Source organism: Triturus cristatus, chromosome 1_1, assembly GCF_964204655.1.
Source record: "Triturus cristatus chromosome 1_1, aTriCri1.1, whole genome shotgun sequence".
Taxonomy (NCBI): domain Eukaryota; kingdom Metazoa; phylum Chordata; class Amphibia; order Caudata; family Salamandridae; genus Triturus; species Triturus cristatus.
Window position 1 is genome coordinate 127,065,585 of NC_140579.1, and position 24,706 is coordinate 127,090,290.

The window sequence follows — 24,706 nt, forward strand, 5'->3', positions numbered from 1 at the left end:
TCATCACTCCTCATGCGCTGTTCCACCTCCATCATCTATAATCCCTCGTCCATCACTCCTAACACACCATTCCACCTACATCATCTATCACTCTTCATCCATCATCTGTCATTGCTCATTCCTCACCCATCACTCCGCACACACCATTCCTTACCCATCACTCCTCATGCGCTGTTCCACCTCCATCATCTATCACTCATCATCTATCATAGCTCATCCCTCATCTATCACTCCTCACGCGCCGTTCCACATCAGTCCTCATGCCCTGTTCCAACTCCATCATCTATCACTCATCATCCATCATCTCTCATTCCTCACGTGCCGTTCCACATCCATCACTCTTTATGCGCAGTTCCACCTCCATCATCTATAACTCTTCGTCCATCATCCATCATCGCTCATTCCTCACCCATCACTCCTCACGCACCATTCCTCACCCATCACTGCTCGTGCTGTTCCACCTCCATCATCTATCACTCGTCATCCATCATTGCTCATCCCTCACTCCTCGCGCGCCGTTCCACATTCATCACTTCTCATGCGCTGTTCCACCTCCATCATCTATCATCCCTTGTCCATCACTCCTCACGCACCATTCCTCACCCATCACTCCTCATGCACTGTTCCACCTCCATCATCTATCACTCGTCATACATCTATCATCGCTCATCCCTCATTCCTCACATGCCGTTCCACCTCCATCACTGCTCATGCGCTGTTCCACCTCCATCATTTCACTCTTTGTCCATCATCGCTCATTCCTCACCCATCACTCGTTGTGCGCTGTTCCACCTTCATCATCTATTACTCTTCATCCATCATTGCTCATTCCTCACCCACCACTCGTCATGAGCTGTTCCACCTTCATCACCTATCACTCTTCGTCCATCATCCATCATCGCTCATTCCTAACCCATCACTCCTCATGTGCTGTTCCACCTCCATCATCTATCACTCTTCGTCCATCATCCATCATCGCTCATTCCTCACCCATCACTCCTCATACACCGTTCCACCTCCATCATCTATCACTCTTAGTCCATCATCTGTCATTGCTCATTACTCTTCGTCCATCATCCCTCATCGCTCATTCCTCACCCATCACTCCTCATGCGCTGTTCCACCTTCATCATCTATCACTCTTCGTCCATCATCTATCATCGCTCATTCCTCACCCATCACTCCTCACGTGCCGTTCCACAACCATCACTCCTCATGCGCTGTTCCACCTCCATCATCTATCACTCTTCGTCCATCATCCATCATCGCTCATTCCTAACCCATCACTCCTCATGCGCTGTTCCACCTCCATCATCTATCACTTGTCATCCATCATCTATCATCGCTCATTCCTCACCCATCACTCCTCATACACCGTTCCACCTCCATCATCTATCACTCTTAGTCCATCATCTGTCATTGCTCATTCCTCACCCATCACTCCTCACACACCATTCCTCACCCATCACTCCTAATGCGCCGTTCCACCTCCATCATCTATCATCCCTCATCCATCACTCCTCACGTGCCATTCCACATTCATCACTCCTCATGCGCTGTTCCACCTCCATCATTTATAATCCCTCGTCCATCACTCCTAACACACCATTCCACCTACATCATCTATCACTCTTCATCCATCATCTGTCATTGCTCATTCCTCACCCATCACTCCGCACACACCATTCCTTACCCATCACTCCTCATGCGCTGTTCCACCTCCATCATCTATCACTCATTATCTATCATCGCTCATCCCTCATCTATCACTCCTCACACGCCGTTCCACATCAGTCCTCATGCCCTGTTCCAACTCCATCATCTATCACTCATCATCCATCATCTCTCATTCCTCACGTGCCGTTCCACATCCATCACTCTTTATGCGCAGTTCCACCTCCATCATCTATCACTCTTCGTCCATCATCCATCATCGCGCATTCCTCACCCATCACTCCTCATGCGCTGTTCCACCTCCATCATCTATTACTCTTCGTCCATCATCCCTCATCGCTCATTCCTCACCCATCACTCCTCATGCGCTGTTCCACCTTCATCATCTATCACTCTTCGTCCATCATCTATCATCGCTCATTCCTCACCCATCACTCCTCACGTGCCGTTCCACAACCATCACTCCTCATGCACTGTTCCACCTCCATCATCTATCACTCTTCGTCCATCATCCATTATCGCTCATTCCTCACCCATCACTCCTCATGCGCTGTTCCACCTCCATCATCTATAACTCTTCATCCATCATTGCTCATCCCTCATCCATCACTAATCACATCCCGTTCCACATTCATCACTCCTCATGAGCTGTTCCACCTCCATCATCTATCACTCTTCGTCCATCATCCATTATCGCTCATTCCTCACCCATCATTCCTCATGCGCTGTTCCACCTCCATCATCTATCACTCTTCGTCCATCATCCATCATCGCTCATTCCTCACCCATCACTCCTCATACACCGTTCCACCTCCATCATCTATCACTCTTAGTCCATCATCTGTCATTGCTCATTCCTCACCCATCACTCCTCACACACCATTCCTCACCCATCACTCCTAATGCGCCGTTCCACCTCCATCATCTATCATCCCTCATCCATCACTCCTCACGTGCCATTCCACATTCATCACTCCTCATGCGCTGTTCCACCTCCATCATCTATAATCCCTCGTCCATCACTCCTAACACACCATTCCACCTACATCATCTATCACTCTTCATCCATCATCTGTCATTGCTCATTCCTCACCCATCACTCCGCACACACCATTCCTTACCCATCACTCCTCATGCGCTGTTCCACCTCCATCATCTATCACTCATCATCTATCATAGCTCATCCCTCATCTATCACTCCTCACGCGCCGTTCCACATCAGTCCTCATGCCCTGTTCCAACTCCATCATCTATCACTCATCATCCATCATCTCTCATTCCTCACGTGCCGTTCCACATCCATCACTCTTTATGCGCAGTTCCACCTCCATCATCTATAACTCTTCGTCCATCATCCATCATCGCTCATTCCTCACCCATCACTCCTCACGCACCATTCCTCACCCATCACTGCTCGTGCTGTTCCACCTCCATCATCTATCACTCGTCATCCATCATTGCTCATCCCTCACTCCTCGCGCGCCGTTCCACATTCATCACTTCTCATGCGCTGTTCCACCTCCATCATCTATCATCCCTTGTCCATCACTCCTCACGCACCATTCCTCACCCATCACTCCTCATGCACTGTTCCACCTCCATCATCTATCACTCGTCATACATCTATCATCGCTCATCCCTCATTCCTCACATGCCGTTCCACCTCCATCACTCCTCATGCGCTGTTCCACCTCCATCATTTCACTCTTCATCCATCATCGCTCATTCCTCACCCATCACTCGTTGTGCGCTGTTCCACCTTCATCATCTATTACTCTTCATCCATCATTGCTCATTCCTCACCCACCACTCGTCATGAGCTGTTCCACCTCCATCATCTATCACTCTTCGTCCATCATCCATCATCGCTCATTCCTAACCCATCACTCCTCATGTGCTGTTCCACCTCCATCATCTATCACTCTTCGTCCATCATCCATCATCGCTCATTCCTCACCCATCACTCCTCATACACCGTTCCACCTCCATCATCTATCACTCTTAGTCCATCATCTGTCATTGCTCATTACTCTTCGTCCATCATCCCTCATCGCTCATTCCTCACCCATCACTCCTCATGCGCTGTTCCACCTTCATCATCTATCACTCTTCGTCCATCATCTATCATCGCTCATTCCTCACCCATCACTCCTCACGTGCCGTTCCACAACCATCACTCCTCATGCGCTGTTCCACCTCCATTATCTATCACTCTTCATCCATCATTGCTCATTCCTCACCCACCACTCGTCATGAGCTGTTCCACCTCCATCATCTATCACTCTTCGTCCATCATCGCTCATTCCTAACCCATCACTCCTCATGCGCTGTTCCACCTCCATCATCTATCACTTGTCATCCATCATCTATCATCGCTCATTCCTCACCCATCACTCCTCATACACCGTTCCACCTCCATCATCTATCACTCTTAGTCCATCATCTGTCATTGCTCATTCCTCACCCATCACTCCTCACACACCATTCCTCACCCATCACTCCTAATGCGCCGTTCCACCTCCATCATCTATCATCCCTCATCCATCACTCCTCACGTGCCATTCCACATTCATCACTCCTCATGCGCTGTTCCACCTCCATCATTTATAATCCCTCGTCCATCACTCCTAACACACCATTCCACCTACATCATCTATCACTCTTCATCCATCATCTGTCATTGCTCATTCCTCACCCATCACTCCGCACACACCATTCCTTACCCATCACTCCTCATGCGCTGTTCCACCTCCATCATCTATCACTCATTATCTATCATCGCTCATCCCTCATCTATCACTCCTCACGCGCCGTTCCACATCAGTCCTCATGCCCTGTTCCAACTCCATCATCTATCACTCATCATCCATCATCTCTCATTCCTCACGTGTCGTTCCACATCCATCACTCTTTATGCGCAGTTCCACCTCCATCATCTATCACTCTTCGTCCATCATCCATCATCGCTCATTCCTCACCCATCACTCCTCATGCGCTGTTCCACCTCCATCATCTATTACTCTTCGTCCATCATCCCTCATCGCTCATTCCTCACCCATCACTCCTCATGCGCTGTTCCACCTTCATCTATCACTCTTCGTCCATCATCTATCATCGCTCATTCCTCATCCATCACTCCTCACGTGCCGTTCCACAACCATCACTCCTCATGCACTGTTCCACCTCCATCATCTATCACTCTTCGTCCATCATCCATTATCGCTCATTCCTCACCCATCATTCCTCATGCGCTGTTCCACCTCCATCATCTATAACTCTTCGTTCATCATCCATCATTGCTCATTCCTCACTCATCACTCCTCATGCGCTGTTCCACCTCCATCTCTCATCGCTCATCTTCATCCATCATCTCTCATCAGTCATTCTTTATCCACCACTCCTCAACTATCATTGCTCGTCCATCTTAGCTTTTTAAGTGCTAATGTTTATATGTTCATTTGGGATGTTTATAGAGCACTTGCAAGACTCTTGATCATCAGAGCACCTTACCTAAGGCAGGCAGGTGACAAACAGAGAGCCAGACAAGAAAACAAAAAAAGCAACAGCTGGTGCTCTGCCTACATACGGGTCACAGAGAGTCACAATGTGGAATCAAAGAGACATCAAGACCACAAGTTCATCATCTGAGGAGACCTAAGCTCAGTTCAGAAGAAAGAGGAATGAGATCCAGAGCAGTGAACATCCCAAAGGTCGCGGGTGAAGAGATCCTAAACCTGTGAGGTAGGGAGGTACAGACCTTGCAGGTATTTAGAAAGAAGAGTCCATATCACTCATGCGGGGTTACTGAAAATGAAAGATGTTCACAAGACAGTTCACATGACACAAGATTAATCAAGTGACACAAGGTTGGAGGAAAGGAACTAGAGGTTGAAGACAAAAAGTTGTAGTTCCTTTTTAAAGACCCGCAGACAGGAGGTGGTGCGAATGTCAGGGGGGGTGAGGTGCAGATGTAGGGGTGGCACTCACTGTCATAGTGTGCAGAGTTGTGTTCTGTGATGAACGCTGGTGTTTCTAGTGATAAAGCATCAGAACCGTGGAGGTGACAGGTGCTACCTGAGGTCTTCAGTGTCAAGGTCAAGTGACACAAGTGGTCAAAGTGGATTAAATTGTGAACTATGTAGGTAGTAGATCTTCCTTAAACAGGAAGTCAAATCGTTGAGTGAAGGACTGGGGTTATTTGATTTTAAGGACCGCTCGCAGAGAAGAGGTGGGCTGCAGAGGGCAAAGAGACTTGGGTCATGGTAAGTGGATACAGGAACTAGTGGGTGTACTCATAACCCAATCTGAACAGAATCAAAGCCTAACTTACGTCCTCCAGTGTGGTTCTGGAAAGACACTTTTAATCCCTTTGGTAGGTCTGAGCCGATGGTGCACATTTCTAGCCGTGTCGTTGGTGCACATTTCTGAGGACTGACTCTGTTATCGAGGATGAGGCCAAGAGATCTGGCACGATCAGTGACAGTCAGTGAAAAGTCGAGGTTACTGGTGGAGTCCACCCATTGTAGCACTGGGTGGAGGACTTGTGTGAAGAGGCACGTAGAAACGCAGGGCCTGATTCATACAGGGCCTCCGCACTCGTGGTGAAGGCCCCGCAGTCGTGGGGGCGTCTCTGCATTCATGACAGAGGCCCGCAGTCGTGGGGGCGTCTCTGCACTCGTGGCGGAGGCCCTGCAGTTGTGGGGTCGTCTCTGCAATTGTGGGTGAGTCTACGCACTGGTGGCAGAGGCCCCGCAGTTGTGGGGGAGTCTCTGCACTGGTGGCGGAGGCCCCCGCAGAAACTGCACAACTGTGGACCCCCTTCTTGAACCACCACCTGAACTTCCATCAGCTTCACAGACACCTCTGCTCTGCGTCCCTTTCTCTAAAACTCCCTTCTCGCATCGGACGTAGCAGATGCGGAGGTCGCTCCTTCACCTACCTAGCAGCGAAGACATGGAACGGGCTGCCCTTCCAGAGTTCCGAAAGTCCCTGAAGGCCTGACTATTCAGCTGATCACCTGGACCCTGTCACTGCCTGGATACCCTCACGGGAGACAAGAAGCACTCTACAAATCTACTGATTGATTGATTGAAGCGGGTGTAAAGAGCTTAGATATGTGTCGAGATTTAATACATGAATTCCGTCTTGTGGAAATAAGGGATGGAGTGCACAAAGGATGACACAGAGGACTTAAACCTATGTTTCTATGTCACTGGGAGCAATGACGAGAGCACAGGGCTCCCCTAGGAGGGGTCCTGGACTATACAAGCAGTGTGCTAGTATTTGGAGCACTCAACATGCTGGTGACATCATCCATACAAGCCAGAGGAAGGAAAGAGACAGAGGAACTTGATGTACTCATTGCAGGGGTTTCAGAATCATTTCTTCCAGGATACACACAAGAAAGAACACAACTTTGCCCAAGGAGTTTCGGTCGGCCATGACAGTTCTTCCTCTGTTCTGATGCCCAGAATCCTCAATCTGTAAACTGTTAAAGGGAGGGCCAGTGTTGGACTGGCCTAAAGGGCAATCAGGCAGTGATGATGGGCTGGTCTGAGACTTCGGTGTGTTGGCCGTGTTTTTGGATGTTTGTGGGCCTGTTTTACGGTCAGCTGGGCTGGTTTATATCATAACAAACATTGCCTGCAGCAAACTCAAATCCATGCAGTCATCCATACTTTGTGAAACACTTATACAGCGTATATTTACAAGTTCAAACCTGCCCCAATTTGCAAACATGGACCACGTTTTTAGCTATCTAATTCACTAATGGGGGCCACTTTTATTTTGGTGCCCAGCCAGTGGCTTAGCAAGGGGGGCGGGGCTGTCCGCCCCTGGCAACACTTTTTTGGGGGTGGCAGAAAGTGGTTTTCTTTCTTTTTAATTTTATTTTCCCCCGTCGTCTGTCGACTCCCCCCGCCTCCCCGCTCTTACCTGCACTGGCGGCAAACTCAGGGACTGCCCCGGGCACCAAAAGCTCCACCCCTATTTTCTGCCCCATTCCAACCCTTGGGAGAGGCATTACTGATGGGTCTGTAGCGAGGGATTGTTTTACAGAACCTACTGGAAACATGTTACACACAATCACATGCAGGCGCGTGACTAGAAATGTACATGCATTTGCATAAAGGCAGTCAATGGACAAATGGCGCACACGTTTGCTCAAACACAGTGAGGCACTCAAATGCACTTGAACACACACAACACACACATGCTTGCACACACACACACACAACACACATACATGCTTGCATACACACACACTAGCACGCACATACACAATAGACACACATACATGTACTCACCAACAACAGCAAACATCAGGAAGAGGAAAGCCCCAGACAGGTAGGCCTTGTCCTCCTTGGAGTAGTGCCAGAGCTTGCTGAAGGCCGCCCAGGCCTTGAGACGCCCCTTCTCCTCAGGAGGGTCTCCTTTTCCATCCTTGTGAGACCGACAGGGCCACAGGACCCCCCAGATCCAGCCGGCCACCCCTGAGACGAGCACCATCCGCAGTGACAGGCACACCCCAGAGTGCATCTCCACCGGCCCCTGGAAGGCGAGGAGCTTGGCGGTTTCATAGACAGGGGGTGTGAGGGAGGCCACTACCGGCCACAGTGAGATGGTCCTGGTGCTGAAGCCAAGCCAGGCGAGGTCCAACTTTCCACGGAGTCTCCTTACTACACCGAGGAGCAGCAGGAGTTTGAGGAAAGCCAAGAGCCAGATGTAGCTGAGGATCTCAAAGGGGTAAAAGGGAAGGAAGAAGCGACAGACTGAGGCACTGAAGAGGACTTCACCAAGGATGAAGGCCAGGAGGAAGGCGAGTCCACCCATGGTGAGGAGCAGCCAATGTCTTCAAAGCACTTACAGAACAAAGTCCAAGGAACCTGAACGAGAGAAGAAATATTTGAAAAGGTTTGTACCTTATTCCTAAACATCCTCAGAGTGCATAAACACCAAGAGCCTGGTTTAGATCTTGGCGGATGGGTTACTCCGTCACAAAGGTGTTGGATATCCCGTCCCCTGAAATACAAATCCCATAGGATATAATGGATCTATATTTCGATGGATGAGATATACATCACCGTTGTGATGGAGTAACTCCTCCGCCAAGATCTAAATCAAGCCCTAGGATACAATAGCATTTATATTTCAGAGGATGGGATATCCGTCACCGTTGTGATGGAGTAACCCCTCCGCCAAGATCTAGATCAGGCCCTGGGATACAATAGCATTTATATTTCAGAGGATGGAATATCTGTCACCGTTGTGATGGAGTAGCCCCTCCGCCAAGATCTAAATCAGGCCCTGGGATACAATAGCATTTATATTTCAGAGGACGGGATATCCGTCACCGTTGTGATGGAGTAACCCGTCCGCCATGATCTAAATCAGGCCCTAGGATACAATAGCATTTATATTTCAGAGGACGGGATATCCGTCACCGTTGTGATGGAGTAACCCGTCCGCCATGATCTAAATCAGGCCCTAGGATACGATAGCATTTATATTTCAGAGGATGGGATATCCGTCATCGTTGTGATGGAGTAACCCGTCCATCAAGGTCTAAATCAGGCCCTAGGACACAATAGCATTTATATTTCAGAGGACGGGATATCCGTCACCGTTGTGATGGAGTAACCCGTCCGCCAAGATCTAAATCAGGCCCTAGGATACAATATAATTTATATTTCAGAGGACGGGATATCCGTCACGGTTGTGATGGAGCAACCCCGTCCGCCAAGATCTAAATCAGGCCCTAGGATACAATAGCATTTATATTTCAGAGGACGGGATATCCGTCACCGTTGTGATGGCGTAACCCGTCCTCCAAGATCAAAATCAGGCCCTAGGATACAATAGCATTTATATTTCAGAGGATGGGATATCCGTCACGGTTGTGATGGAGCAACCCCTCCACCAAGATCTAAATCAGGCCGGAGTCTCATGTAAGGCTACAAAATGGGGTGCAGTTGAGTAGTGAGCGTGCATTTCATCAGCATTAGATGCACCTGCACCTTTCAACATGTATGTTCGCCGACACTCACACCCTGCTGCCTCAGAGGATGCCGCGCCCACCCACAACTCCTGCTTGAATCCTCTGAAATCAAAGCGTTGTCCTTCGTTTACTTTGGATGGTGAGGAGACAGGCCATCACCCCTTCCACATCCTATGATCCTTCCGGTTCGCCTGGCCTCCTGGCACACAGCAGGGGTTCTTCAGACGAAGATGGCACTACCTGGCAGGAGATAGAAATTCCTCCCTATGACACCTAAGAGGGAATGCTGAGGCAGTAACTGCTTATCTACGGCGTAGATTGCGTGCTCCTGGCAGGAGCGCCCATCTGGGCCGATAATAGCAGTACCTGCTAGAGAAGGACACTGGCATGTGGTGGCAATACCTGGCATATGTCCAGAGACCCATCTGAGTACCTAAGTGGGCACATGATAGCAAAATAGGGTATGTGTGGCCCTGGCATGTGGTGTATCTGCCTGGCATTTGGTAGGCACACCTATCTTGGTTTGTGATAAGGGACATCTTAAGGATTTTGGGGCCCTGCTCCAAATGTATTTTGGGGGCCCCTGTTCGGAACGACTTTGAATTTATGATCAGGTTTCAGTTCTTTCATGCTCTTTTTGGCCAGGTCACTGACAGTGCGCAGGCACACCCGTCCAAATTATAAATGTGTTTAAATCTAATATGCAGGGACAGTGACGTGTGTATTCAATATTGGAACACAGCAGCAGCTCACTAATATTACTGCAAATAGTCTCCCATTTCTCATGTGTGAGGCTGTGTCTTGATCTAAAAAACTTTATGGCGTTGCATGAAACATAAACACAACATTTCTCTTAAAAATGTCAAATACACTCTCACACATCACCCACATTAAAATTACATTAAAGGAGAACGACATTTAAAACAGTCAGTTTAACAATGAATCAAGGTCACCTGGGCAAGACTCTGCAGAACAGAGCTGCCACTATCAGGGGCCCTGGGCCAGAGCCCACTTTGCCCATGTCTTAAAACACCTCTACATATGACAGTAATAGCTGGTATGTGAGGACTTGAACTGGCTGATGTTTGGCAGGACTGCTTAGCTAGGCATATGATAGCAACACTTGGCATGTTTATTTATTTATATAGCGCCTGAATCGACCCCCGAAGGGGTATCTCTGCGCTTCGGACGGGCAGCAGGAGTGTAGTGCTACTACAGCTGAATCCGAGACAGAAAAGAGTGGTCGTGAGCAACGCCCTAAATTGTAGGTGGTCAGGACATTGTCTCAAGTGCAGGGGGAGCTCGTTCCATGTTGAGACCTGGGTGAACGTTGGTGATATATGGCATAAGATAGGGGTATCTCAGGAGGTACGAGTGGTCTCGGGAGTGAGTATTCTGGGAGCAAAGTAGAACTGGCATGGCAATGTGTACGACAAGGCCGAGCACAGGTCTACGAGGCACGACATGGACAGGAGGGTATGGGCTAGGCTGCACTGTATAAACTTGGGTGAGAGACCCTACAAAGCTGCCACTCTATTCCTTTTGCCGAACACCAGTCCTACTGTTTTTGCGCTAAGTCTGTATTTAGAGAGGCGCTAGGTGGCGCACAGCGGAATGGCTGCCTTCGGGTGAAGCTCCCGCAGCCCAGCGAAGAAATCCTTAATAATCCTTCCTGAAAGTCGAATTTGTCAGCCCACGCGGGCCTGTGTGGGTGGCCCAACATCCCCACCGCAGTCGGAGCGCTGTCTCATCCCTGGCGACCCGGTGATATCGGACTGCGAAGCCGCTGCAAGTTGTGCCGGCTGTGGGGGACGTTCCGCTGGAGCTGTGTCCGGGGGGCTGCTGCGACGCGAGTCCGGTGCGTCCCACGTGGGTGACGGGCCTCACCTCCGGATCCGCGGCTGCGGGCGGCGGCCCTGCGACGTGTCGGCTGGGGCTTGCTGGGGCCCACGTTGGATACCCCCGGCCGGGGGCAAGAGGACGGACTGGACTACGGCGTGATGCACAACGGGCGCGGGCGTTGGTGAGTGGCGCACCCGGCTGAGTCCCCGGCTGGGGTCGCCGCCTTCCCTGCCCGCGCCGGATCCTTACTGCTCGTACCGGCCCGCGCGGATCCCCCCCCCGGCTGCTACCCTACTGCTGGCCCACTGGGGGCGATTACACGTCCGACGGAGGGACAGATCGGACGAGGTGCGGGGCCCGGAGAGACTGTTGCCTGATGCGCTGACCGCTGACCCTTCTGCGCTGGGGCCTCCGAGGTGGTGCCTACGCTGGGGAGAGACGAAACAGAGGAGGAAGCCATCGGACAGAGGGGGCTAGACGGCGGAGTGTGCCTGGCGCGCTCACGATCGCGAGGCTGGCGTGTGGGGCCCCGACTGGGATCCTCTTTGCCCCCATCTGCCGGACTGTCTTCTGCTGGCGCTCCGCGCGGAGATCATCCCGTTCACTCACGGAGAGTCGCTACTGGCCGTGGAGGTGAGAGGTGTGCTTGTGGGGTCGCGGGTGGCCCCGGGGGAGGCGGCTGGTCCCCAGCGAGATCCTGCGTGGCAGGTGGAGGGGGTTGCACGAGGTGCTGGTGGTTGATCCAGTGACCTGCTGCACGATCTGGCCGATCTCCCTCTTCCCTAGGCTGCCGCTCCCCCCCTCCTTGGCCGCTTGCCCCCGGGGCCCACCCGGGCGTCCCCCCTGATCCCGCCGCGGGCGACCTGGTGGCGCCGCCATGGGGAAGCCGGACAGCCGACAGCCTCGCCTTACTTTTGAGTCCAAAAAGCAGACCAGGCCGCAGCCGGAGGCTACTGCGGCGGGGTCGATGCCGGTGGAGGCCCCGCCGGGGGATGATGTCAAGTCCATTTTGCTGGACATGCGGCAAAGTCTTGCGACCATAGTCGACAAAATGGATTCCATGCAATCCCGCATGGACTCGATTGTACATAAGGTTGACAGCCATGGCGAACGCATCACGGAAACGGAGAGACGTATCTCGGACACCGAAGATCGCACAACGGAACTGTCCGCCGCTATGGCGCGCATGGACAAAGTCCTCCATGTAATAGCAGCCAAAAACGAAGACTTGGAAGCGCGTAGTCGGAGGAACAATATCCGTATAATTGGCATACCGGAATCGACCCACACGGGCAAGATGGAGGACTATGTGGAGGGTCTCCTGCGCGAGGTGGTGGGCACGGACTCCCTATCCCCCCAATTCATAGTGGAAAGGGCGCACAGATCTCTGGCCCTGAGGCCACCGCCGGGGGCTCCCCCTCGCCCTATTATAGCACGCCTGTTGAACTTCCGTGACCGAGATGTCGCGCTTAGGACGGCGAGGGAGAAGAAGAGCCTATCCTATGGCGGCAATGCCTTCACCATTTTTCCGGACTTCACCCCGGTGGTTCAGGAGGAGCGAAAGAAATTTGTCCAGGTCAAGCATAAACTTCGCGCTGCACAAGTTGACTATGCGCTTCTTTACCCTGCCCGCCTGCGCATCACGCATCAAGGGAAACAAATCTTTTGCACTAAACCCCAACAGGCGGAGGAGTTTTTGAAACGACTCAAGAAACGTGATCAGGACTGCACCTCACCGCCGGCATCTGACTGATGGGTCTGGAGTGTTGACCTGTCGATTCTGAGACTGAGGCCTGTCAGCTGGTAAGGTGGTGCGAGTATCTGCTATTATGGGACTTGATACAGTGACCCATGGATCCGGCTTTGTCCACTGTGAGGGGCTGCTAGCGGGGTGTAGAAACTCTTTTGTTTGCACTAGACTCTCAGGCAATCATCGCCTCGCTGGGCACCCTCTTTGACCATGGGGAGGGACCGGCCCAAGGGCGGGGAACTCTCTCCTGGATCGAGGGGTTTAATGTGTATTCACCTAGACTGTCCTCCCAAGGGTATTACCCAATTGACTTTAAGTTTTCATGTTGCTCCACTGTGGCCTTTGCTATGGACGGAGTTCGTTTGGGGGGGGGGGGAGGGGGGCTGCCCAGATAGCATGTTTGGGATGCTGCTGTGGGAGGGGGGAGGGGGGGGGGCGTTGGGGATTTGCTATGTTTGTTAAGTTTGTATGGGATGTGGCGCTGTTGGCATGGTCTTCTACATACGGGTCGGGGGTGGCGTTTGCACTATACTGCTGGGTGTGAGTCTTTTGGTCTTCCATGAGTGATCCGCAAACACATAGGGACTCTACTGGGCAGCTTAACTTTCTATCCTGGAATGTGAGGGGCTTGGGGGATCACAGGAAACGCAGGCACGTCCTAGCATACCTGGACAGGCATCACGTAGGAGTGGCCTTTCTTCAGGAGACACACCTAGATCCCTCCAGGCCGGTGCTATTTGCCTCGCGCTGGGCGGTGCACCGTACCTTCTCCTCCTACTCCACCTACTCACGTGGGGTGGCCATCCTCATTAGGAAACATACCCCGTTTGTGCACATGGGCGAGCGTATAGATCGGGAGGGCAGGTATTTTATAGTCTGGGGGCGCATGGGCACGGATACGCTCACTTTGGCGTGCTATTATGGTCCTAACACTGATGATCCGTCTTGTCTTCAAGCGCTGTGGGGAGAGATTCTGCGTGTCGGTTCTACCCACCTAGTGTGGGGGGGTGACTTTAACATAGCTGTTGACCCCGGGAGTGATAGGTCGAAGCCGAACCCACACCACTACTCCCGCTCGCAGGCATATGTGCATGACCTTCTTACTGAGCGTCATCTACTGGACACGTGGCGCTCTAGGCACCCGGTGACTAGGGAGGGCACGCACTGGACTGCCGCGCACTCCACATGGGCGAGACTGGACTATATCCTGGTTTCACCGGGGCTTGCCCCCACGATAGGCTGGGTAAAACACCTCGCTCGCACGTACTCCGATCACGCCCCGGTCCTGCTGAACTTTATTATGACTGACCTCGCCGGGTCCCCAATGTCGTGGAGATTGCAGCCCACTGCCCTGCTGGACGACGTCTTCAGATCCGAAATAGCGCAGGAAATTGAGAGCTTCTTCCAGCGCAACGGTGGCACGGTGGATAGTGTTGCCGTAGTGTGGGAGGCCTTTAAAGTCACGATTAGAGGACTATGCATCTCGAAGGGGGTGGGGGTCCTCAAGGTTTTACGTAGCACCCTTTGTAAACTCGAGACTGACCTGAAAGACTTGGAGAATGCCCCCACGTTTCATACTGATGCTGGGGCTCAGGCCCGTTTACGGGAACTGCTGACAGAATATAAAGACACAGCGGACAGGGAGGTCCGGTTCAGGGGGAAACACTTTCAGGCTCGTAGATACGGGGAGGGGGAGCGCCCGGGTAAATACCTAGCTTGGGCAGTCCGACCGCCCCGCTTTAACAACCAAATCCTCGAGATTCAGGATGGGTCGGGGGAGCTCCACAGAGACACCCAGTCTATCATGCAAACATTCGTTACTCATTATACTGACCTGTACTCCTCCGCTCACACGGAACCGCCGGAGCTGGCTCCCTATTTGGGGGAGACCACATTGGGATGGCTATCTGATAAGCAGAGGAAGTTCCTCATGGCGCCGCTCGGGATTGACGAAATTCGAGAGGCCATCATGCAAATGGCCTCGGGGAAAGCCCCTGGCCTCGACGGGCTCCCGATCGAGTTTTATAAGTCATACATAGATATCCTTGCCCCGATCTTGAAAGAGGTGTTTGAGGAGGCCCACACGCTGGGAAAGCTCCCCCCTACCATGAGAGAGGCATTGATTACTTCCCTTTTGAAGCCGGGTAAACCAGCGGTCTCCCCTGACTCCTACCGGCCTCTGTCCCTCCTTAACTGTGACGTAAAGATCCTCTCTAAAACTCTGGCTAACCGGCTGTCGCTCCTTATGCAGGGGCTAGTACTCCCGGATCAGTCGGGTTTCATACCGGGCAGGGCGACGTCGCACAACCTGCGCACGCTATTCGCCACTCTGCAGAACGTTGACCCCAGCCTCCAGATGGCGGCCGTCTTTTTGGACGCGACGAAAGCGTTCGACTCCCTGGAGTGGGATTACCTTGTGGCGGTGCTGACTAGTATGGGCTTCCCCCTAGTTTTCCTGGGCTGGATAGCTATCCTTTACGGTGGCCCCCGTGCCAGGGTATTGATCAACGGTAGGACGTCGGAGCCCTTTGGAATCGCCCGGGGGACCAGGCAGGGGTGCCCCTTATCCCCTCTCTTGTTCGCACTGGCGGTAGAGCCCCTTGCTTCGCGGTTGCGACAGCGTCATCAACATCGGGCGCTGATCTGCGAGCAGAGGCAGCTTCTGCTGTCGCTCTATGCAGATGACATAACTTTGTATGTGCGAGACCCCCAAAACAACCTGAACCCGCTACTTAGGGAATTCATCACGTACGGGGAAATGTCAGGCGTGCGAATCAATTGGGCCAAGTCTCAGATCCTCCATTTGACGGATGGATGTCGGAGGTTCTCACTTGACTATCCCATAGAATGGTGTGAGTCTGACGTAAAATATCTAGGCATCAGGATATCTCGTGACAGGGAAGAACTGATGCGCTCCAACTATGGTACGGCGTTGACACAGGTCTCCTCCTGCGTGGACCGCTGGATAGCGCTCCCCCTCTCGATGGCAGGACGTGCTGCCTTGATTAAGATGGTGGTACTCCCCCGACTCTTGTATCTGTTCATGAACATTCCCTTCCCACCGGGTCGGCACTTTTTCAATCGACTGCGCTCGGAACTGATTCGGCTAGTTTGGGGCGGGAAGAGACCTCGGCTGAAGTGGGAGGTGATGACCTCTCCCTACTCCCGGGGGGGTTTGGACATACCGGACCTGGAGTTGTACTACTATTGCGCTCAAGCACACTATGCATATTACTGGTTCCACCCCATTGCATTTATGCCCCAACTCGCCGCGGAGGACTGGCTGGCGGCTCCTCTGCCTCTGCACGGTCTGCTGCATAGTACTCTCCCTCATAATACCTCGGACTATAATGCATTGCAGGGAACGGTGCGGGCATGGCTGGAGATATCTAAGCGAGTTGCGAGCCCGTTCTTGTACTCGCCCCTTCTCCCCATTGCCTACCACCCGCAGCTGCCCCTTCTACAGGAACGACTGTTTCAAGACTTGGTCCGCAAATTGGGGATTCACAGGTGGGGTGATCTATTCTCGGCTGGGCGCTTCCGAGATCGGGAACACTTCTTTGATGGGTACGCGCCTACCCCCTTGGAGCTATTCACCTACGTGAGACTGAGGCACGGCATGCGGTCCATATTGCAGACATTCCCGGTGGAACCCGAAATCACTGACCCATTGCACAGAGTCTTACAGGCGTCCTCGCCCTCCCACCTGGTCTCCATACTATACCACACAATTCGATCTGACGCTGCACTTGACGCCTCACGGGCTCGTGGGGAATGGGAGCGGGAGTTGGGGCTAGAGCTGGGAGATGACAGGTGGTCATACTGTTGCATACAGACAGAGCAAATTTCTGCGAGCAGCAGACATCGTATCATACACTTTAAGTTCCTAAATCGTCTGTACTGCACACCGGTCACCAAACACAAATTCAAACTGCAAAACTCGGATAATTGTGAGAGATGTCATGCCCCACATGCGGACTTCCTGCACTTGTCCTGGGATTGCCCCGCAATTCAGACCTACTGGACCCAAGTGTTCTCCGCTGTCTCACAGATGGTGGACCTACTCCTTGAGCCCGACCCGGTGCAGGCCCTATTGGGGTATACCAAACACATTCCGCGGGCAAGCCGCAGGTTTGTCACGGCGGCGCTGCTGTTGGCGAAGCGACGGATAGCGTGCCGTTGGGGGCGGGGGAGAGCTCCGAAATTTAAGGAATGGCTTAAAGACCTTGTCTACTGCCAAGAACAGATACTGGCATACTCCGACCTGCTCCCGGCTCGATCCCGCCCCGCCGATATCTGGGGCCCACTACAATGTTACCTACTGCAATACCCGGAAGCCCTGACCGGGGATGCCCCCCCCGCGGCCCTTGATGGCGTTGCTTCTGCTGCTCATGATTCACAACTTACGCGGGGGGTCGGTTGAGCTGTTGCGGTGCTGTGGGGGCGGGAGTTCTGTTCATGCGTCCCCGGGCTTTCTCCTCTCCCTGCGTGGCCACTCTGCCCTTTCTTCCAAGATTGCCAGGCCGGGATGAGCGGGTTGCATACCTGTTACACGTGTCTTAAGGATTACGGTCATGCCCTGGGAAAGGTATACTGCATGGGGAAGGTCCGCTAAAGAACCCCTCAGGACTACACTGTTCGCTTGACTTGTGTGTGGCTCTGTTGCCGGCTGTTCCTGCCCACGGTCCCTGCGCTAAGACTCATGATAATGTCTGTTTTGCTGTTCCCGCCCCCCCCGGACATGCATTGGAAATACTGCTGTAATGATTCAGACCTTGAAATGCCACTGAAGTTTGATTATGATAACTGTGTGATTGTATTGTTTTGATGCAAAATTCAATAAATAAAGTTTAAAAAAAAAAAAAAAAGTCTGTATTTATATGGTGCTTGGTCCTGAAAGAAGAGGCAGGGTTCATCACTGTGACTTTTGATTAATTGGCTTTCATATTCTAAACTTATTTAGTATAGTTGGCGTACAGTTTCCTTTTATAGCACCGGATGAATTTCATAGGTTAGTTCTAAATGTTTTTACTGAAGGACTGTTCTTGCCATTGTTTATATCAGGTTTTGTATCTCTGCTTTTTTTATATATATATATATATTGTCATCAATTGTGTAGGAAGAATCGATTTTTATGAAGTTTTTGAGGGGCTTCCCGCGCTGCGGCCTAGAGGGGGCAGAGTTACCACATATGCTGTGGACTTGTGGATAATTGGGAACATATTGGAAGGAAGTAGTCGAACTGCTTTGTGGCATTACAGAGCGCCGTATAGACACTGACATGGGTACCTGCATATTACATTGGTTTCCACACACCTCTAAGACAAAAATCACGAGCACGTTTCTGGACCTAGGCTTACTGCTGGCTAAGAGGGAGATCACGGCCCAATGGAAGTCGCGACGGGGGCCTACAATAGGGAAGTGGAAATCGGAGTTACTCAAATGGACCAAAAGTGAGAGTACAGTTAGATTGCAGCAGGCTATACGTACTAATAATGAGAAGGTGCTGGAAGCAGCCAGAGCGTGGGAAGCATTAGTGATAGCACTACAAATACCTGAAACTGACTCGGAGGTGGGCCCTGCTGAGGAGGCTCCAGAGGGTTCACCTTTATCGGACCGGGAGTAGGGAAGGTAGTAGGGGCCTAGTCCTGTGGTGAGTGAATGTGATAACGTGGGACGCATGGCGATAGGTAGGTATGGTCCCCAAGATATCCTGAAACGAGATTCGAAGAATCTGATGTGCATATTAGATTCTGCGATCGGAAGTTTGGACACACCGGAAGCAGAGGGAGGGGGGAGGGAGTTTGATCTGGTTGGCCTATTGTTCATTTTTTGGCTTACACTGCTAAACTGTAGGCATAACAGTATTGATAATGTGCTCCTATTAATATAGGTATGTGTACGACAGGACGATTATTGAGAAATAACATATATTGTGTCAGATTTTGAAGGAAACATAGCTTATCATGTAAAAATGTGGGGGCACAGACATTGATGATACGATGCAAGGTACAATGTTATTCACTGATGTATGATTGCTATGTATGGCTTTATAAAACAATAAAAACAGATTTAAAAAAAAAAATGTTTTTGAGGGGCTTGACCCCGTAGTAAACTTATCTTGATGACGATGACCATGACAGGATGGTTGAACTTAGCCCTGTGATGGTTGAAGTTGACCCTATGCGAGATAGACTTCCAGAGCTCACAGGTTACTGTTGCTTTAGAGCTGCTCAAGAGACATGCAGCCCTTAAGGCCCATCCACTGAGGGCCAGCATTTGCGTCTCTATGGGACGAGCCACCTCTCTCCAACATGTCGAAGAGTCAGACCAGACTCTTTGTAGCATCCTCCCCAGCCCTGGTACTTGACCACTCATGGAGCTTGATACCACACATCTTTATTCCTCAGCGAGTAACTGCGAACTCAATGTTCTAAACATCAACTCTTCACCACACCCAAAGACTTGCGTCATAGTTCAACGTAGTGCAACAGGAACCAAAAGGCTTTAAATCGGGGTGCCCAGGCCCAAATGGCAGGGTTTCCGATTACAAGTCGGCTCTTTAGGCTCGTTCAGGATTCACCTGAAGTTCTTGTTTTGAGGAAGGTTACGCCCAGAGACAGGATATTGGGGCTGCCTACCCTGAAGGTGCTGAACATGTACACCAGCAATGAAGACATCACAGTGTGAAGAAGAGGAGACAGACTGCATGGTGTGTAAAGATCCAGCCAAGATCCGTGGGCCTTCCACGCTACGAAGTACTGTAACGAGCAGAGACTTGTAACTGCCCGTCTGCAGGGGTGTGGAATTTAATAAAATATCTACTTGTCCATGGGACAGATTGCTTCATAAATGTATTTGTCCTGTAACAAAATCCACTTGTCCCTTTTGAGCCATGTATTATGATGAAAAATTATGGCAGCACTCTTATTATATAACAGCTCTGATAATAGCCTCTCTGATTATGCAAGAGCTCATACCATAGTTGGGTTTGAATACTAGCTCTTATTTTGCCACCTTTCAGCAGACCTACATATTGGGGCTAGAGGTAGCGGTAAGCAATACTTCCAAGGTTGGAATGCCCACTTGAGTCTGTCGAAACCTTCTAACTTGCATGTTATATGGGTTTTCACCAGCAGCTCCCACAACAATAACATTTTACAAATACCATGTCAAAACAAGACACGCATTGACAAAACCAAAAGGCTGACCACCAATGTCATAACTATTGGCTTTGCCAATGCTTGTTTATTTTCATGTTTCCAATAATTTTGTTGAAACAAATTACACTGATTTTCCATTATGAATATTTTTGGTAAATATCAGCAAGCATCAACACATTTTACTAAATGGTGCTTCAAAGAAATGGTACGTAAAATGTTACAGTAGTTTAGCAAAACGTTTTTTCCTAGCTTTATTTTTTTTAATGAACATTTTATTTTAATAACAAAGATTCATCAATCTTGCTTTCAAGCTTTTGCATAAATTTGCCTCTAATCAGAGAGCATCCTAGAAGCATTATACGTAGACTCATATTGTAAAACTTTGCAAAGGTGTAGACATGTTTACACTGGAACCACTGTCAATAGTGCAGACCGAACTTACATTTCCTTAGAGCGCTTGCCCTAATAATAAAGTCTTTGCATTAATGAACCATAAACATATGGACACAGATATTATCTTAACTGCAGACAGTGCCCTTCCCTGATCCATAATGTGGCACTGTAATCTGGCAGGAAAAAGGTTGAGCTACTTGTCCCCAGGAAACAATAAACAGAAAACTTGGGCATCGAGTGTCTTACCCAAGATTGCTGAGCACGGATTTCAATGTTACAATAGAGCTGTTCCTTAATGTGGGCATAGTCCCATGGTGCACATCATTTCCACTGGAGTGCACAGAAGTGACTATACAGCATGGATATCAGTGTCCCACATCACCCACCGTATGAAGAATGCAACCGCACCTGCAGAGAAGAGCGAGAGGCAACAGACCAGAGCGACTCCGACGTACCTATGGTCCACCTCCAAATACGCTACCCAACTGCCACTTCCCACTACTGTTCCTGGAGGCACGTGACCAACAATGACCCCCGACAGCAGGTGAGCTCTGCTTCCCAGAGACTTCAGTCTCCACCCACCCGCTGGCTGCACTAGGCTCGTCTTCACCACTGCTGCTGCAAGCGTCTCCGACACTCTAGATCCATGGTCCCAACGGACATGGGCCGACACTCAACGTCTCTCTAAAGCTGCACACCATCAACTCCATGTCTGACGCCAACACTCTTCGAAACAAATCCAAAATTTTTTGGGAAAGTTTTATGAATGTCTATACCTTAATTAGAACACGCACGTGCACGCCATAGCCTTTCCGTCCCTGCTGCCCTAAAGAACTTGAGGACAATAAACGACTGATCCGCAGACAGGATAGAATACGGAAGAAAAACAGAACTTCAGTGGACCACTTGATACTGAAGTCCCTTCACGCAACATGCAATCAGCATATTACACCAGGCAAACCAAAGTACAATACAAACATCATCAGTGAAGCCACCAACAGAAGCAGGACACTATCCAAGACAATCAAGCATTGCATCAACTGCCGGCCAGACCCACCTACTCCTCGCTCCACTGAAAAGTGCAAAGACATCAACCTCTTCATCATTAACAAAACACAGAAGATCCAACAGCACATTCGATGCCAAACCTGCGTCATCTCGGACACCGACCCCTTCCTGTAGAATCTGCAGTGATTGTCCTTCAAACCCAATCTGTCAAAGGTCTGTCTGACACACTCAAATCCTTCAAAGCCACTTCTAATGAAGATGTTTTACCATCCCCCTTTCATCAAAGCTCTCGCTGGAGATGCTCTCTTTCCCCTACTCACTATTGTCAATGCCTGCCTCACTGAAGTAATCTTCCTAGAAGCTATCGAGACAGGCCAGACCCTTCAGCTCCATAGGAACCCAACACTAAACCCTGGTGACCATGCCAACTCCTAAGCCATCGCTCACCTGCCATTTTTCATCGGCAACATTGAAAAAGCAGTCGATGTTTAGCTCTAAGATCACATCAATCACAACTCCCACTCTGGCTTCAGTTCACGCTGCACCACAGAGACCACCACCGTACAAATGATAGAAGATGCCCTCTTGACAACTGATGAAGACGTCCTCCTGCCACCTATTATTGCTGGACCTCTCTGCTGACATAGTCGATCACCGTACCCTCAAATGCACCTTCAAGTACAGGATGGTTTCATTGCACATGTCCAATGATTCTCTTAACTTTCCCACCGACACCAGTTTGTTCACATAGGGTTCCCTACACTCTCTTCTCTTCTTCAACCTTTACATATAGCTGCTTGGCGCTCTACTCACCGAGAACAGCATCAAGATTCAACAATCTGCTGAGGATACACAACTCTACTAGAAAGTCTGTTCTATTCAGTAGCAGCTCTCTTTTTGAAAGTCAAACGCTTTCTTCCAGAAATCGACTTCAGAACTGATGTTCATGACTTTGTACTCTTGCATCGGGGAGGTGGTTACATCCTCTTCCATGGCCTCCTAAACTCCACACTGGCATCCCTGAGGAGCATCTTACACGCCAGCCCGTCTCATCCAGGCTTGAAGAATATGATCACATCACCTCTATCCCAATGGCCTGCACCGTCTTCAGAACCAGCGGCATCATTTACAAACCAATCACAACCAGCACCCCGCTTATCTTGAAGAGAGGCTCACCATCGCTGGTGGTTCTCGGCAGAACCTCAGCCAGGACACAGCAGAGTGCAAACTCAGAAGTGTAAAAAAGAAAAACAAGACAACAGGGCTTGTCCATCTATGCCCTTGGAATCTGGAGCAATAGCCCCCTATCTATCAGAACCGCCACAACGCTGCTTCAATTTAGGAAAGAATTTAAAGAGCAATATATCACACTGCATTAACGCCTCTCCTATTACTCTTAACCTTAAGCTTGCCTATGACCACGTACAGCACTCCCCTGCCTTCTGGCGAGAATTGTGCTACAGAAGCACCAAACACTACATAAATACATTCCCTCTAGATGCTGACCCCAGGCTGCTTTCCACATACATAGCCCTGCTGTGGTTCTGCCCTGAGCATGTGCATCCCCTGAGTACCACAGGCCCTGTGTGAAGCATCTGAGAAGGCTGGTAAATCATTTCTTTTTCGGTCCTGGAGACTTGCAGACCGAGGGGGCACGTGGAGAGTGGTCCAGGGAGCACAGGCATGAAAGCTTGGGAGAAACGTGCCTTTGGAATATGGAAAACACCACCAGGGAACAAAGAAGCACTGGGACCAGATGGCCTGGAAGCAAAGAAAGAGAACAGCAGCATGCCGCCTGGAGAGCGCAGACAAGAGAGACACAGAGAGCAAAGCACGGGGAGCACAGAGAGCTCAGCATGGAGACCAGCAGCCCTGGAAGGCAAAGAGAGCTCAGCATGGACACCAGCAGCCCTGGGGAGCACAGAGAGCTCAGCATGGAGATCAGCAGCCCTGGGGAGCACAGAGAGCTCAGCATGGACACCAGCAGCCCTGGGGAGCACAGAGAACTCAGCATGGAGACCAGCAGCCCTGGGGAGCACAGGGAGCAGAGCACGGAGACCAGCAGTACTGGGGAGCACAGCACGGGGACCAGCAGTCCTGGGAAGCATTGGGAGGAAAGCATGGGGACCAGCAGTCCTGGGGAGCACAGAGAGCAGAGCACGGGGACCAGCAGTCCTGAGGAGCATAGGGAGCAGAGCACAGGGAGCAGCAGTCAAGGGGAGCGCAGAGCACAGGGACCAGCAGTCCTGGGGAGCGTAGGAAGCAGAGCACAGGGACCATCAGCCCTGGGGAGCACAGAGAGCTCAGCATCGGGACCAGCAGCCCTGGGAGCACAGAGAGCTCAGCATGAGGACCAGCAGCCCTGGGGAGCACAGAGAGCTCAGCATGGAGACCAGCAGCCCTGGGGAGCACAGACAGCTCAGCATGGGGACCAGCAGACAAAGAGCGCAGAGAACGGGGACCAGCGGTTCTCGGGAGCATAGGGAGCAGAGCCCAGGGACCAGCAGTCCTGGGGAGCACAGAGAGCAGAGCATGAAGACCAGCAGTCCTGGGGAGCATAGGGAGCGGAGCCCAGGGACCAGCAGTGCTGGGGAGCACAGCACGGGGAGCAGCAGTCCTGGGGAGCACAGAGAGCAGGGCATGGAGACCAGCAGTCATGGGGAGCACAGAGAGAGTAGAGCATGAAGACCAGCAGTCATGGCTAGCATATGGAGCAGAGCATGAAGACCAGCAGTCCTGGGGAGCATAGGGACCAGAGCCCAGGGACCAGCAGTGCTGGGGAGCACAGCACGGGGAGCAGCAGTCCTGGGGAGCATAGGGAGCAGGGCATGGAGACCAGCAGTCATGGGGAGCACAGAGAGAGTAGAGCATGAAGACCAG

At 51.1% G+C, this 24,706-nt stretch overlaps 1 protein-coding gene across 1 annotated transcript in view; it reads right to left on the reverse strand.

Moving 5' to 3' along the window:
- LOC146869761 (antigen peptide transporter 2-like) overlaps positions 1-24,706 on the reverse strand; it is a 289,288-nt gene that overhangs the window by 227,549 nt on the left and 37,033 nt on the right. The window contains exon 2 of the mRNA XM_085614455.1: positions 7,980-8,558. Coding sequence (XP_085470581.1) covers positions 7,980-8,505 — 526 coding nt within the window. The 5' untranslated portion in view covers positions 8,506-8,558. The remainder of the gene's footprint in view (positions 1-7,979; positions 8,559-24,706) is intronic.